This window comes from Microtus oregoni, unplaced genomic scaffold (genome assembly GCF_018167655.1).
Source record: "Microtus oregoni isolate MIOR12 unplaced genomic scaffold, Mior012 000000F_ref0000247, whole genome shotgun sequence".
Classification (NCBI taxonomy): Eukaryota; Metazoa; Chordata; class Mammalia; order Rodentia; family Cricetidae; genus Microtus; species Microtus oregoni.
The window spans coordinates 85101970-85116674 of NW_024543059.1; the positions used below are offsets into that span (position 1 = coordinate 85101970).

Here is a 14705-nt window from a genome sequence, read left to right on the forward strand (position 1 = left end):
GAAATGAAATGCATTAATGGATTTAAATAACTAAATTCTGACGCAATGATCTCTCACTGAACTTCTTACATGCCATTGATAAAAATGGCTGTAAGGATGGGACAAGTATCTGAGGAGAGCATTCTCACAGTGGTACTGAGTAAAGCGATCCACAGAGGCATAGAGAGGGCCACTAATCCACCACATATGCGCATTAAACTAATTGTACATTCACAAAAGCCCCGCAAGGCCAATTTCCACAACACCTCCATTTTATCATTGAAGAAATCTGGGCAGAGAGACACACTGGCTCAAGTTCTTACCACTGGAAAATACCAGAATAGACTTACACACAAGCAAGAGAATCCCGAATCTGAACCTCCGCCTGCATTAGCTCTCCGGGAGTTAGATGTGGTTTTATATTATTTTAGTTTCATGGGATGATTTTTGTTTTCATTTTAGTTTTGATAGAGTCTCATGAGGTATCCTAGGGTTGCCTGCCACTCACTATATAGACCAGGATTGCCTGGAACTCACACAAATCTGTGTGCTTTGGGAGGACTAAAGGCATAAGCCACCCTGTCCAGCAGGAAATTAAGTTTTTTGTTTATTTGTTTTATTGGTTTTTTTTAATCTCCAGTTTATGAAATAAGAAACTTTCGTCAAAATTGCTGGTTAATTAGTAAAAGAAGCCAGACTAAGAGTCCAGACTTATCTAACGCCCTTATCTGTGTTGTATTCTGTAGCACAACACTGAAGTGGTTATCCAAGGACAGACTTAATGAAAGGAAGCCCCTGTCATTATCTGTTTCCAACATTCTTGATATGAAGCTGTAGGTACACCCTCAAATCCCAAGGGCTGGAAATGCATCTCACCAGTACAACACTTTCCGAGTATTTACACAAAGCTCTTGGTATTGACACTTACAAAAAATAGTTAATTAATTAATTAGAGATAAAGTATTCATCATATGCAAGTATTTTATGAAGTCTTCCTTCAATCCTCCAAAAGAAAGTGATCTTTTTTTTCCATTTTTTTTATTGAAAAAAGGAGAAAAAAAAAAACAAATTTCCACCTACTCCCAGCCTCCCATTTCCATCCCCCTCCTCCCCCCCTTCTCCCCCTCCTCCCACCCTTGAAAGTGATCTTGACCTTCCCTGTATCAGCACAGGTCTTTGTGATATATACACACACATATGTGCATATACATATGTCTCTACATATCAACATACTTCTTTTCTTTCTTGCAGTGCTGGGGACTAAACTAAGGACCCTGAATATACTAAGCTGACAGAATCTACAACTGCACTGTATCCCTGGCTGGTTTTTTTGTTTGTTTGTTTGTTTTATTTTGCTTTGTTTTTTGGATACAGGATTTTATTCTGAAGATAAGACTTTCAACTCACTATGCAGCCCAGGTTAACCTGACATTGATGATCCTACTGCCTCAGCCTCTGAATGCTGCTTTTACAAGTATGCATCACCACACCCAGCCAAGCATATCATGATTACTGTAATTGTCAGTGTGTTTCTCGAATTTTTCAAATTCCATAAACTTCTTAGAATCAGCAACTGTAGTTTATGTCTGAAATTACCCTAAGAGTAGCTGCACTAACAGACACATGTTTGAAACATAAGGATCCAGGAAACTTTTCCTGACCATTATTTTATTAATAATAATGCTGAGCTAGGAACAAACCTCCTCAGAACCCTGGATTCAATCCCCAGCACCCCAAATTACAATACACATGTCAATGACCTATGAGAAAGTATCAATCTTGAAGAAAAAAGGATATTTGCATATGATAAGTAATTTAAATGCAAAATTTTGTGACTGAAAGAACTGAGAATTAATAAGCTTAAATAAAAATTTCAAGGTTTCACAGCAAGTAAAGTTTCCAATCCTAAAATTCACCCAGGTAAAGTCATGTGCCTGCAGTCTCCACATTAGGGGGAAGATTACACATCTTAGACTGTGACTATATTTAGAAATTTCCTCTCTCGCTGCCCATAAATAAATAAGTAGGTAAATAAATAAATGTAATGTAGTCCCAAAAGGCACAAGCTTTTAAATTTTGGGACAAATAAAAAATAATCCACAGGTAGAAATATTGAAGAGATTTTAAAATCACCCTCCAGGTTAAGAACACATATAAAAAGGTAAGACAATAAATCAATAAATATGAACCTTAGCAGTCAAAATGCACTAAATATGACACAAGGAAAGAGCTTGAAGCACTTAATTAGAATAATGATTATGATCAGATTGAATCAATAATTGATAACAGAAAAAGCACAGACTTAGATGACTGAAGACTAGGGCTGAAACCATTAAGGCAACCTTTTAACTTTGGTCCTTGAGCACATAATCTTTCTCAGCCCCTGCTTCCCAAAATGGTTTTATGAAACAGCTGGAGAGATGGCTCTGTGGTTAAGAGCATTGCATGCTCTTCAAGAAGACCTGGGTTCAGTCCCTAGGACCCGTATGGCAGTTCACAACTGTCTGTAACTCCAGTGCCTGAAGTCCATTGCCCTACATGAAATAATAAAATTAAATAAAATCAAAATGTCTTTTTTGATTTTGGGGGGTTTTTTCGAGACAGGGTTTCTCTGTAGCTTTGGAGCCTGTCCTGGAACTAGCTCTTGTAGACCAGTCTGGCCTCAAACTCACAGAGATCCACCTGCCTCTGTCTCCTGAGTGCTGGGATTAAAGGCGTGAGACAACACCACCCAGAAAAAATTTCTTATGAAAAAAATGATAGATCTCAGAGATGACGGCTACCCCCACAGTATGTGGAAAACATACTCGAGTATTCAAGAATAAAATACTATCTTCCCCGTGGTTGGGTATTGTTCACATTGTTGCTATTCTTATGAGAAAAGAGTATGGGTAAGGCCATGTTCCTAAGAAGAATGGAGAAGCAAGCTGCCATTGCTGCATTGGCTCATCATGTGGTAGCAGAATTTATTATTCCTAGGAGGAAGGGAAGCAAAGTACAACCATCCAAAATCCAATATTTTTTCTTCACACTAATTTTTAAATCTATTCATTCATATCTGGAGGTCAACACAAGAAAGTCAAGTTGGAACCCCCCCTTTCATAATCTCAGTTTGCGGGTCTCTCCATGTCATCTCCAGCAGCCAGCTTTGAAAGCAGAAGCATGGCACTTGGCACTAGTTCCTGTGAATGTGAACACCAGTTCTACCTATTGTTGTCATTTTCAGATATTTCCACTCTAGTATCTGAACCTCAGTTTCCTCTAATATAAGGAGAGGCTGGTCCTTAAAAGCGCATGCCTACAGCAGCTCAGTTCCACTCAGTGGTGCTTAGCTAGCTCCGTTATCCCCTTCAGTTCTCCCTAGGGCTCCCCAAAGTGAGAAGTCTTGGACCAATGTATTCTCAACTCTAAACTGGTTCTTGCCACCAGGGATGGATGGTCCAAGGCTGGCAATGCTATCTTACTGAGGAAACTGAATGCCAATTACAGAGACAGACATATTGATTATGGTTGCAGATAAGTCAATGACCCAAAAGCAATTGGCTTTTTCCATGACAAAAAAATTCTCTGTGCTACTTAATCTCCTAGAAAGCATGTGCCTAAAAACCCAGAATCTGCAAAGTCAAAAAGTACCCCAGAAACTAGGACACCTTTTGTTCTGGCAACTTTTCAAACTAGGAGAGAGAGAACTGGAGCTTGCAACTGCATTGAGGATTGCTGGCACATTTTAGCAAAGCCAATGTCAAAAACAAAATCAAACTGAAGATATTCCAAGGGAAGGAAGTCCTAACACAGGCTCAACCATTGTGCTAGAGCTAAAGTTGAAGTCATCTGTGCAGTGGCGTGTTCAACAGTTACTTTGACGCTATCTAGAACTGGCTTGGTTTATTTGTATTGTTGCCATTTTGTAATAAGAACTTTTCATTTTGAAAACTCTTAAATCGCTTCCCTGAAGGCCAAAGCAAAGACAAAAATCTTAGAAAATGGGAGCCGTAGATCACTTACTCACAACTTCAGTTCATACCTTCAGCTGTGGGAAATGAAAGCTCAAGCTCCCTTGCCCTTCTGTTAGCTAGCTTCTTATTGATTGTGTGGGGAGGGGGGAGGGGGGGGTAGAAAGGAGAGGGAGCTTCATGGGAAGGGAACCTCAGATATTTTGTCAATGTAAAGGAACCATAGTGCAGTCGGTCTCCAAAGAAATATCAGCCATCTCCTACAATGAACTTTGTATTGTGTTCATATATACAAATTGTGCTGTATTCATTAGCTCAAGAGTTACATTCCGCGCGCGCGTGTGTGTGTGTGTGTGTGTGTGTGTGAGAGAGAGAGAGAGAGAGAGAGAGAGAGAGAGAGAGAGAGCCTATCTACATAGCCTTGTCCTCTCCCCCTACTTGGACAGTCACACACACACACACACATGCATACACACACACACACACACACACACACACACACACACCAGAGAGAAGAGAGAGAGTCAATAAATCTAGCAAGGAAGAAGCAAGCACTAGAGCCGTCCAGGGAGAAGATAGCCTTTAAATATCTAAAGTGCTCTTGTGATGTAGGTTCCTCCGCTCCTGCTTTCCAGCAAAGCCCTGTTGCTGAGACCTCTTCATGTACAGATGCCCAAAGACATTTTTAGATACTTGTGAGCTGATCTCCAGCTCAGTGCACCTGGCTCTTTCATCTGGAGGGAAAGGAGGGGGATAAAACAGAAGCATTTGCCCCTGCCCCAATGGGCAGGGATCCCTTCTCCAGCCCAGCATCTTACTCCTCTACCCCACCCCAGGCTGCTGCTCCACTTCCTAGCAAAATCCAGGAGGAGGCCAACCAGCTAGGGAGGGCCACAGAACGGATCCAGTCTATTCGCTTCAGAGGCTCACCCTTTTGCATCCCGCCACCCACCCATCACCTTCTGCAGAGCTCTTCCCTGTCTTTGAGCCACCCAGCCCTGCAGGCTTCCCTCTCACCCCCGCCCCCGTGATCCCCAGAAGGATGTCCTCTGGAGGAAGAGGGCTGTCACCAAGTTGGAGAAACTTAGATGGTAAAGGTTGGTGTACACTGGTCCTCCTGGAGGATCCTCAATCTGCAGAAGGCAAGAGAGGGCTGGTAGCCCTGGGCTTACCACGAGCACCGGGACGCCAGCGGCCAGCGAGTAGAGGAGTACAGGGGGCACGGCGCTGCTGTCCTCTGGGCCCGGATAGGGCTTGCGGTAGGCGCTGTCGTGGCAGAAGAATCCCTGCACGTTCACAGTGAACGTGTCCGTGTATTCGAAGTAGTACGCCAACATCACCGTCCCTGCCATGATCACCATCTGGAAATAGAGCATGCTGCTGATGAACGCCGCGGGCTGCAGGGGCATGCACGCCTCCCGGCCAAGTCGAGCCGAGCGGGCGGCCGACGAGCCACAGGCCCCCTCAGGGCTCAGCCGAGGCACAGCCACCGGGGGCGCGGGGGCGGGGGCAGCGGGAGGCCGAGGTGGCGCGAGGCGGGGGCTGGCAGCCGCCAGAGGCAGAGGCGGAGGATGCGGCTGGGCTCCGGGATGCGCGGACAGGATGCAGAGGAGGCGGCTACCCCAGGACGAGTCCAGGCTGCCCTACCCGCCCCCTGCCCGCCGCAAGCGCCGCCCGCCCGGGCGCGGGGTCGCGCGCAAGGGCGGGGAGTCCCCGGCCCCGACACGGGAGCATCCGCCACACCGCAGCGCCGGGGTCAAGCCCTCGGGCCGGCCCGCGGAAAGCGGCGTCGGAGGCACCTGGTCCCCTTGGAGAGAGGGTGGATGCTGTGGAGCTGCAGCTGCTAGCTCCCTGGCGGGGGTAAAATCCAAAATCCGAAGGGGAGGGGAGTCAGCAGAGATGGAGCTTCTAGAAACTCCCTTTCGAGGCACCAGCTGGGCTGTTTCAGACCTTCCGCACAGCGCCTGGGAAGATGGTGCGGGGACACGTCTTCAGGGCGCAAAGCCCACCGAAGCGCAAAGTGTCCGGGTGGCGCCTGCGACTTGCAGCCTCTGTTCACAGCTCTGCCCGGACTCCGTGACCCCTGCGCTGGACAGCAGCTGGGCGGTGTGGCTTCCAGAATGATGACAGAAATTATCTCAAAGGATTTTATATTCTGGATGGCTTTGCCTTCCCTCCAGTTTTCCAAGGCTTTGTAAATAAAGCCGCAGAATCAAGGCTCCTATATTCGGAGACATCATCTTAGGACCCGCTCTTCCCATCTCATCTTCTCATCTCATCTTCTCAGTCTCCTCTGATTAGCTGCTTGAGAGATGAGGCATTGCAGATTCTTGGGACCCAGGGGTACCAGTCACCAGGGAAGGCGGAAAGAGCTATGTGCTTCATGTCCCTAACTCCAGAGTTCAGGGAATTACAGGAATTCCTCTGAGGTCAGGAGACTCACACGGAATCATAACACAGGCATACCAAATGCAGTCTTACGTAGCTATTCACACGTGTGCGCGGATATTTAAGTAGCTTAGGAGCTATACATATGCAGAGAGCCAGTTCTGTAATGCCTAGTGAGTTCTGCACACCAGCTTAGGCAATACCTTCAAGCCACCCTGACTTGCTCACACCCCTCAGTCCAGCAGGCAGAGAAAATATCATGTGCACAAGGCAAGGGAAGGAAAACAACTTCAAGAGCTATGCCCTTCTCATTAGATTGTGAAATTACTTACCAGATTTCTGGGCCGTTCATTCATTTTAATAGGTTGTTCTGGTGGCTTTTGGTGGTAGGCCTTTGTCATCAGGGAAATACAACATAAGCCCCAAGCAATAGCGGCCTTAATTTGGCAGATGACTGAGTGTGAGGATGGAGTGGTAATAGCACTGGAAATTTCTGGACGGTTAAATTGATGTGAGATGGACCACCACATAATCACAAACACCACTCAACAACTAATTATTTCAGAGAACGCTTGACAGATCACTCTAAGTGATGGATAGGACAGGCAGTTTTGACCAGTAAAAGTAAGTAAGATGCCCCCAAATGTACAAGAATGACTTGCCAGTTTATGAAAATGTGGCTACTCTAAAGATAGATGATGATGTAAGACTTCATTCAGAAAATTGCTCCAAGGCTATAAAGGGGCTTGACTACTCCTCTGGTCCCCTGACTAGGACTGTCACTAACCTTCCCATTCAGTAATTTTTTTTTTGTGTGTGTGTGTGTGAAGAAATGGTGTTGATTGTTACGGGTTGCACCTTTGAAACAGTGGATGAAAATGAACATTATTGTTAAAATTAAAATATTTTGTGATCTCCCCAGTGTGTATTGATTGCCTTATACTGGGCATGCAGCAAAGCTCTTGTTCTGTCGCCCATCCTGTACTGGCAGTGCAGTGTGACACATGGAGTAAATGTCCTTTTGAAAGATTAATGGGGTCACTCCCCTCCCAAGAGCACAGACATAGCTTCACACGTACAACTTGCCAAGAGGTAGGACCCACAGTTTTTTTGTCCATACACTGCCATTGCCACACTGACAGAGAGAGCATAAAGGGAGCAGCAACTATAACACTGCCTGGACTCAGAAGTGAGCACTGCCACTGGACTGCTCTAGAAACCTGGGCAAGAAGTATGGCTTCTTTGGGGTGAAAAAAATCCGTAGTTCACTGCATTCGCTGTACAATGGTGTTTAAATTATTTTTAAAAATCTTATAAAAGTAAAGATATTTACTGTACCTAAATTTGACTCAGAGGGGTCACCAGTCACCTCCTTATGCTAGCTTCCAGTATAGAAGCTTCTGTAAAGGACCTCACTTCTCTATAAGCCTGTACTGTGTCTATGTGAGCTCACAATCTGTCTGTTCCTTAGAAATCTAAGGATTTCCCCTTCTAGAATTTTAATACACTAATTGCTTGTTTAGATGATCAAAGAGTGCTGTTGGCTGAACCATGGTTAGCTACCCATCAAGTGTTAAAATTCAAAGTTAGTATTGAATTATATGTTCTTCCCTTACATCATAAGGAATCAACATGACAATCAACTTCCGTGGATGTTTGAGCAAACTGGATATTCACAGCCTGGTTCAGGTGGGTGAGAATGTATATTCTACATTCCTATATAATGTGTAATGCATCTACTTCACCCTCCTACACCTGAGCTACTTTGGGCTAAAGTAGACACATTTTCTTAAAGTAGAACTAATTTTGTCAATAGTGATAGTATGAAAATTACCTTGTTCAAACAATGTACTTATTTGAGTGTGTTTTTCCACTTTATATTCTATTACATAGTTTAAACAATATTTTCTAAAAATATATCTTCTCAACTACCAATAATTTTTAAGTCCTACCTTAATTTTTATCTAGATTAATTTAGGCTAGATTAAAAATGACATTATTGGCACTTAATCTTTTGGAATCCAGATTAAATATGTGATTTAATTTAACTCTTAATCAATCTTTGTGCTTGCAAAAAAAAAAAAAAAACTACCACATCAGACTCTCTTAACAGAAGACTGCATTGTCCTTCAGGCTCCCCCCATATCAGCTCTCACCCAGGAATGTTAATATAATTCACATGAAAATGTGAAAGTTAAATATCCAGCTTCTAGTAATGCATATCACCTGCAAATGCACATACCCTAAGAAATAGCTCATGCCCTTTACCACATTTTGTCTCAGTAAACTTCTGAGACAAACCTCAGGGAATTATTGACCAATTCAAAGTATCTCTCTCGCCTTCAAGCTAATGCTATATGATCTGCCAGCAAGCAGAAAGGTACTGCTGCACCATGGGAAGAGGTGACCCTTCTGCAAATGGTTCACAACTATTCTTTAGCAGACAGAAGACAGATGCAGATGCACCAAAAGTGAAGATAGAAAATATCTATGTTGATTCTAAGTATGAGGACAAAGAGGCCAGCTGCAGGCAGGCAAACACTGATTATTTGAGAATGCCTAGTTAGTGAAAACTTAATGAACGTAATTCTTCCCTTTGAACTTTGAGAACTGAAGGTGCTCGCTGGAAAGATACAGAACATCTCACTTGGCTCCTTAAGATACTTATCAACTGGCTTCTCTGTTATCAAAATAGTCTTCTAAGGGGCAAGATTTGGGAGCTAATAAATCAAAAGAATTTAAGAACCAGGTGTCGTCATAAATGCCTACCACCCCATCATTAAATTTATTGAAGAAGAAGGGTTGTGATGGGGGAGAGGGTAAGACTGAGGATTTCCTAAGATATGAATATATGGTACAGAAAATGTGCATATCAATGTATTGCCAATCACTAATAGTAAGCCCAGATATTTTCTTAATATTTTATCACTAAGTGTAGAAAGTAAACCACAAAACAACAGAAAGCCCAGGAAGTAATTTTTTCTTCCATGCATAGCCACGCAGTGGAATGTAAAGGACACAGGGGTTTCATATGAGATTAAGTAGGTACCACTCCCCAAAATAAAATATTCCTCCTTTAAACACACAAGGAACTGCACATTTATATTACCAAGCCTGAGAGGGTGATGCTTGAGGAGACTTGGAGCTGAAAAGCTAGATGACTTTGTACTAATGAGGAATTTTAAATATTAACATACAAATTGGTGGAAGCTCTCCTGAGACAAGAGTGCAAATAGAATAAGAAAAGGGATGCTTTGAAAAAAATAGATCAGGTAACTGCTTTTGGAATTGGGCCACCCAGTAATCCATTCTAAATTATTGGCTGTGCCCTGCACAGGGCATTATGTAGCTCATTTATTGGGTTGGATGAGGAAAATAATACAAATACTAATATACTAAGCTTTTGACTGCTTGGTACAGGCAGCACCTCTGAAGCATGAATGAGAAATGAGACCATGAAATACAGTCTTTAAAAATGGTCATATAAACCCAAAGACACAAAATCACGAAAGACATATTGAAACGGTTTGGCTATTTGGGATTACATTCTTAACTTCTCATGAGTTACATCACAGAGGACTGCAACATTGCAGAAGGAGGTTCAGTGTTTGCCGGGAGGTAGCTGCTTTCTCAAGATGCAAGAACGGTGATCTGCGTGTCTTCTTTAATGTTCCAGCTGCAGCATGACCCTTATCTCAAAGGGCAGATACTTCTGAACTGAACTGAAAACTCAGTTGTTACAACTGAGGCCGCCAAGATATCTTTAATATGACTTACTCTGTGACAGAATTAAAATTTATTTTATTCTTCTGCATGTCCAGCTTTTCAAATCCTTATTTTCAATGTGGTTACCACAAATAAAGCATATATTTAAATTGTTGAAGCTACTTTCCCTGAGTGTGCATATATGAAATTTATAGAATTTTCCAAGGAGGCAGAATACCTTATTAACTATGAATGTTGAGAAAGAATAGAAATAGTTAATGTGTCCTAAACAGAATCCTCCTGTGTTATGGAAATCCAAAGTATTTGGTTGGCAAATGTTAACTGCAATATGCTGGTCATATTCACTGTGTATCCCTGTCTATTACTGAGCTTCACTGAGCTCATTTGCTCATCTGTGAAATTCAGCTTATGAATCTTAACTGCACAGATGTTGAAAGGCTTATATTTACAAAATGCTTCATAAATATTAAAACCTCGGGAAAATATGAATTAGAAAACATAATCAGTTGTACTAACTGCTTCATCTAAGTCTATCCTAGGTGTTTTTCCATCTTTGATTTCAACTCAGCAATTATTCAGATGAATGCTGGCTGCTGTGCTTTCCGGGCTATAGGCATTAGATTATTTGTTGTATGTTTTAAGCATTAAATATGCATTGTTATGCTAGGTATCAATCCATAGGTCTATGATGTCAGGGGACGTTACAAAGTATTCACATTCACTGAGAATAGCTTCAAATGGCTTGAAGAAAACAGACATAAGAATGTGACCAGAACTACTGAAACTTTAGCTCAAGGATCAGGGATGTTGACAATCTTTGCTCTATAAAGTTATGAGTTACAGGGTCCTGGCCAAGTTATTTCAATGTCTTAGCTTCTACAGCATTCTAAAATGTTGATAATCTTGCCTGCTTCACATAAATATCATATATAGCCGAGGCCATTCTTGGCAATCAGAGGTTATTCCTACTGGTGTTATTCTTCACCAAACCAGTATAATCCTGTCACAGTGAGATCAGCAAAATCTTCATCGATCCATTTGGGGACATGCCAGCATAAAACCTGCTGAGCTGTCTGCACCTTCAGACTCCTTGAGAATACCCGAAAGTCATTATTTGTGCTGTGATTAATGAGGACCATTGCAAACCAAATCATAAATCCTACAAAGAAACAGTGGAGCTTCAGCAGTGAAGTAAAACTTGGAAACAAATTGAGCTGATGATGTTTGCAAGTCCATGCTCGAAAACAGAGATACGAACGCTGGTTGGCACGCCTTTGCTTGTCCTTGGATGTGCTGGGGGAAATGATTGACGTGAGAGCAAAGCAGATGGTAGACATGCAAAATATTCCCTCTTTCGTAGCTGGATCATATCAACTAACATTTTTAAAATTTGTAATTAAGAGCAAATGAACAAATCAGGGTTTGTAGCTCTGACTAGTTAAAGTTCTGATTCGTTTAAAACCAGATTCTGCACATGCTGGAGCCTTGCTAAGGAAGAGCAGTTTTAATACAAACATCTCACACAGTATTTTTCAGAAAAGAGGCAAACTAAGAGTGGCACTATTATGTCACTTCAGTAAGCACGAGGTGGTCAGGAGAATTAATGACACATGAGCAAAACACTTTCTGGCTCTCTGGGAAGTAATAGGCACTAAGTAGTAGCATCACGGTTGTTATAAAAAAAGATATTTGAAGAATTACCCCTTCAAGTTCTGTTTTGTTTTTTATAAATAATCCAGCTTTTATTTTATTGTCAGCCCTATGAAAAATCAATCTTCTGAACTGGCAGGATGGCTCAGTGGGTGAAATCACTTGCTCACAAATCTGGCAAGTTGAGTTCAATACTTAGAACCCACCTTATAAAATGACCCACTGCAGTGTTCATCTCTGCAAGCCCAGAAATCCTACAGTGAGTGGGGGACAGACAGGAGAATCACCAGAAGCTCCCTGGTCAGGCAGCCCAGAATACAGTGTGGGCAGAAGCAAGGAGCCCTTCCTCAAATAGGAGCTGGAAAAAGAAAACTAATCCTGAAATGTCCTCTTACTGCCACATGTATGCCATCATACATACATACATACACACACACACACACACACACACACACACACACACACACACTGGCACTCACCACCACCCCATAAACATACACACACACACACACACACACACACACACACCACCCCATACAAACACCCCATACACATACACACACACATACACACCAAATATACACCGCACACACACACCACATACACATACACACATACAGGCACTCACCAGCACCCCATACACACACCCCATACACATATAAACACCACACACACACACCACATATACACCACACACACACCAAATATGCACCACACACACACTACATACACACACACTCACCAGCACCCCATACACACATCCCATACACATATATACACCACACACACACCAAATATGCACCACACACACACTACATACACACACTCACCAGCACCCCATACACACATCCCATACACATATACACACCACACACACAAACACACCACATATACACCACACACACACCAAATATACACCACACACACACTACATACACATACACACTCACCACTGCCCTATACACATACACACATACATACATACACACCACACACGCACTCACCACCACTCATACACACATTCCAAACACATACACACACATACATACACACACCACACATACACCACACACATACCAAATATACACCACACACACCATATACACCACACACATACACCTGATACATTTTCTTACATATACACACCACACATACACAATGCACACAAGCACCACACAAACATACTCACATAAAATATAACACACATACCATACACATGCATGCACACACACAAACATAAAAAATTTGTTATACCTCAGACCAATAGAGTAACAAGCAGTAAGATCAGAACTTCAAACTAGTGACCCTTTGCTATGCCATCAAATCAAAAATGCATGCTTAGGTGACTAATTTAGAGTTCTAACAAAATATGTGGAAGGTTTCTACCAATAAAAGCCAAAGGCCCCCTAGGATACTCTAGTTTATGAAATTAATTAAGATTTTATGATTTACATTCTGTTTTTATTGGAGATCTATATGAGTCAACAGAAGTATTAGAGCAAATCATCAACGAGTACAAACAAATTGCTTTCTTTCCATGCGCTGCACTGCATTAAAGATGGCATTACACACAGAAACACCCACTGCGATGAGGGTGGGACATGTCAGTGAAAACTGGTTAGCAACAATGATCTAATAATAAGATTGAAATCAGAAAAGCAAACAGAAGAATATGCAGTGATTTCTCTCACAGGTTCTTCCTTCAACTTTCTCTCAAAACAATGTTGTTGACAGTGATACAGGATATAAATATTCATATTCTTAAGGATAAAGTTTTCAACTACTTAATATCTCCTGACTGGCTAATTAAAGTATTTATATTTTCATTCTAAACTAAAAATCATTTTGCTTATCATTGTAAAACTTTGGAGAAAGTAGGAGGAAGGCCAAGTAATTTATTATTCACTGTGTGTGTGTGTGTGTGTGTGTGTGTGTGTGTGTGTGTGAGAGAGAGAGAGAGTGTCAAGCATACACATGTGTATATTTAAGCAAACAGGTAAAATGTCTTACTTTTTCAATCTCTACTTCATTCCCTTGAGGTAGGGTCTCTCACTGAACCTGAAGATTTGCTGGCCAACTAGCTCCTGGAATCTACAATTCCCACCCCCTAATGCTGGGATTTTAGACATGTGTAGCCACAGTTGACTTTTTATAACGTGGAATTAGGGGACTTGATCTCAGGTCCTCATGCTTGTGTACCAAGCACTCTTACTGAAAGAGCTACCTCCCCTGTTCCCATTGAACCGTCTTTCCAATTTCTAAGTAGTTTAGTACCCCACTCAAGTTCAGTGCTTATGCAAATGATCAGAGAATTCAACCCAGGGGTTTTGAACTCAATGAAATGACACTCTAGAAAAAGGTAGGATCTCCTGAGTAAATTGGGAGCATAAGGATCCTGGGAGAAGGAAGAAGGGGAAAGGAGAAAAGGGAAGGAAGAGGGAGGAAGGGGAGAAGGGAAAAATATGTAGCCCAATTAAAAGCAATAAAAATTGATGGAGAGGTATAGAACTGAACAGAGAATTCATAGAGAATAAATTATAAAATGTATTAGAAAGTGTTCAACATCTGTAATTATCAGAGTAACGCAGATCAAATCTACTGTGAGATTTCATCTTACCACAGTTCAAATGACTAAGATTGTGAAACCAACTGGCAATGAATGCTGGCAAGGACGTGAAGAAAGGGGGAACCCTTATTCACTGTGAAAGGGACTTCAAACTGGTGTCTCAGAAACAGTCCAAATAAAAAGATTAAAGAATATGGAGTGCTTAACCTTTAAGTGAAATGACACTTCCCCTCCCCAGTAATGTCTCAGAATACATCAGGAAAGTGAGGTCAAGGAGATGGTAAATGCCAGTTGTTGGGAAGGCCTGCTGGAGAAGAATGTGTTCTGAACACAGCATGGCAAATGTACTCATGAACTGACTTTGGTGCAGTTTCCTGGAGCAGACATGTACACATTTTGGGGTCTTGAATTTTTTTCACTGAAGTAGCAGGGAGGCTCCATCT

At 42.1% G+C, this 14705-nt stretch overlaps 1 protein-coding gene across 2 annotated transcripts in view; it reads right to left on the reverse strand.

Moving 5' to 3' along the window:
• Plppr5 (phospholipid phosphatase related 5) overlaps positions 1-6365 on the reverse strand; it is a 100005-nt gene extending 93640 nt beyond the window's left edge. The window contains exon 1 of one of the 2 annotated variants that reach the window (XM_041656837.1): positions 5105-6365. In XM_041656837.1, coding sequence (XP_041512771.1) covers positions 5105-5341 — 237 coding nt within the window. In that variant the 5' untranslated portion in view covers positions 5342-6365. The remainder of the gene's footprint in view (positions 1-5104) is intronic. The other variant, XM_041656831.1, reaches the window with a different exon arrangement.
• Between the last annotated feature and the right edge of the window lie 8340 nt (positions 6366-14705).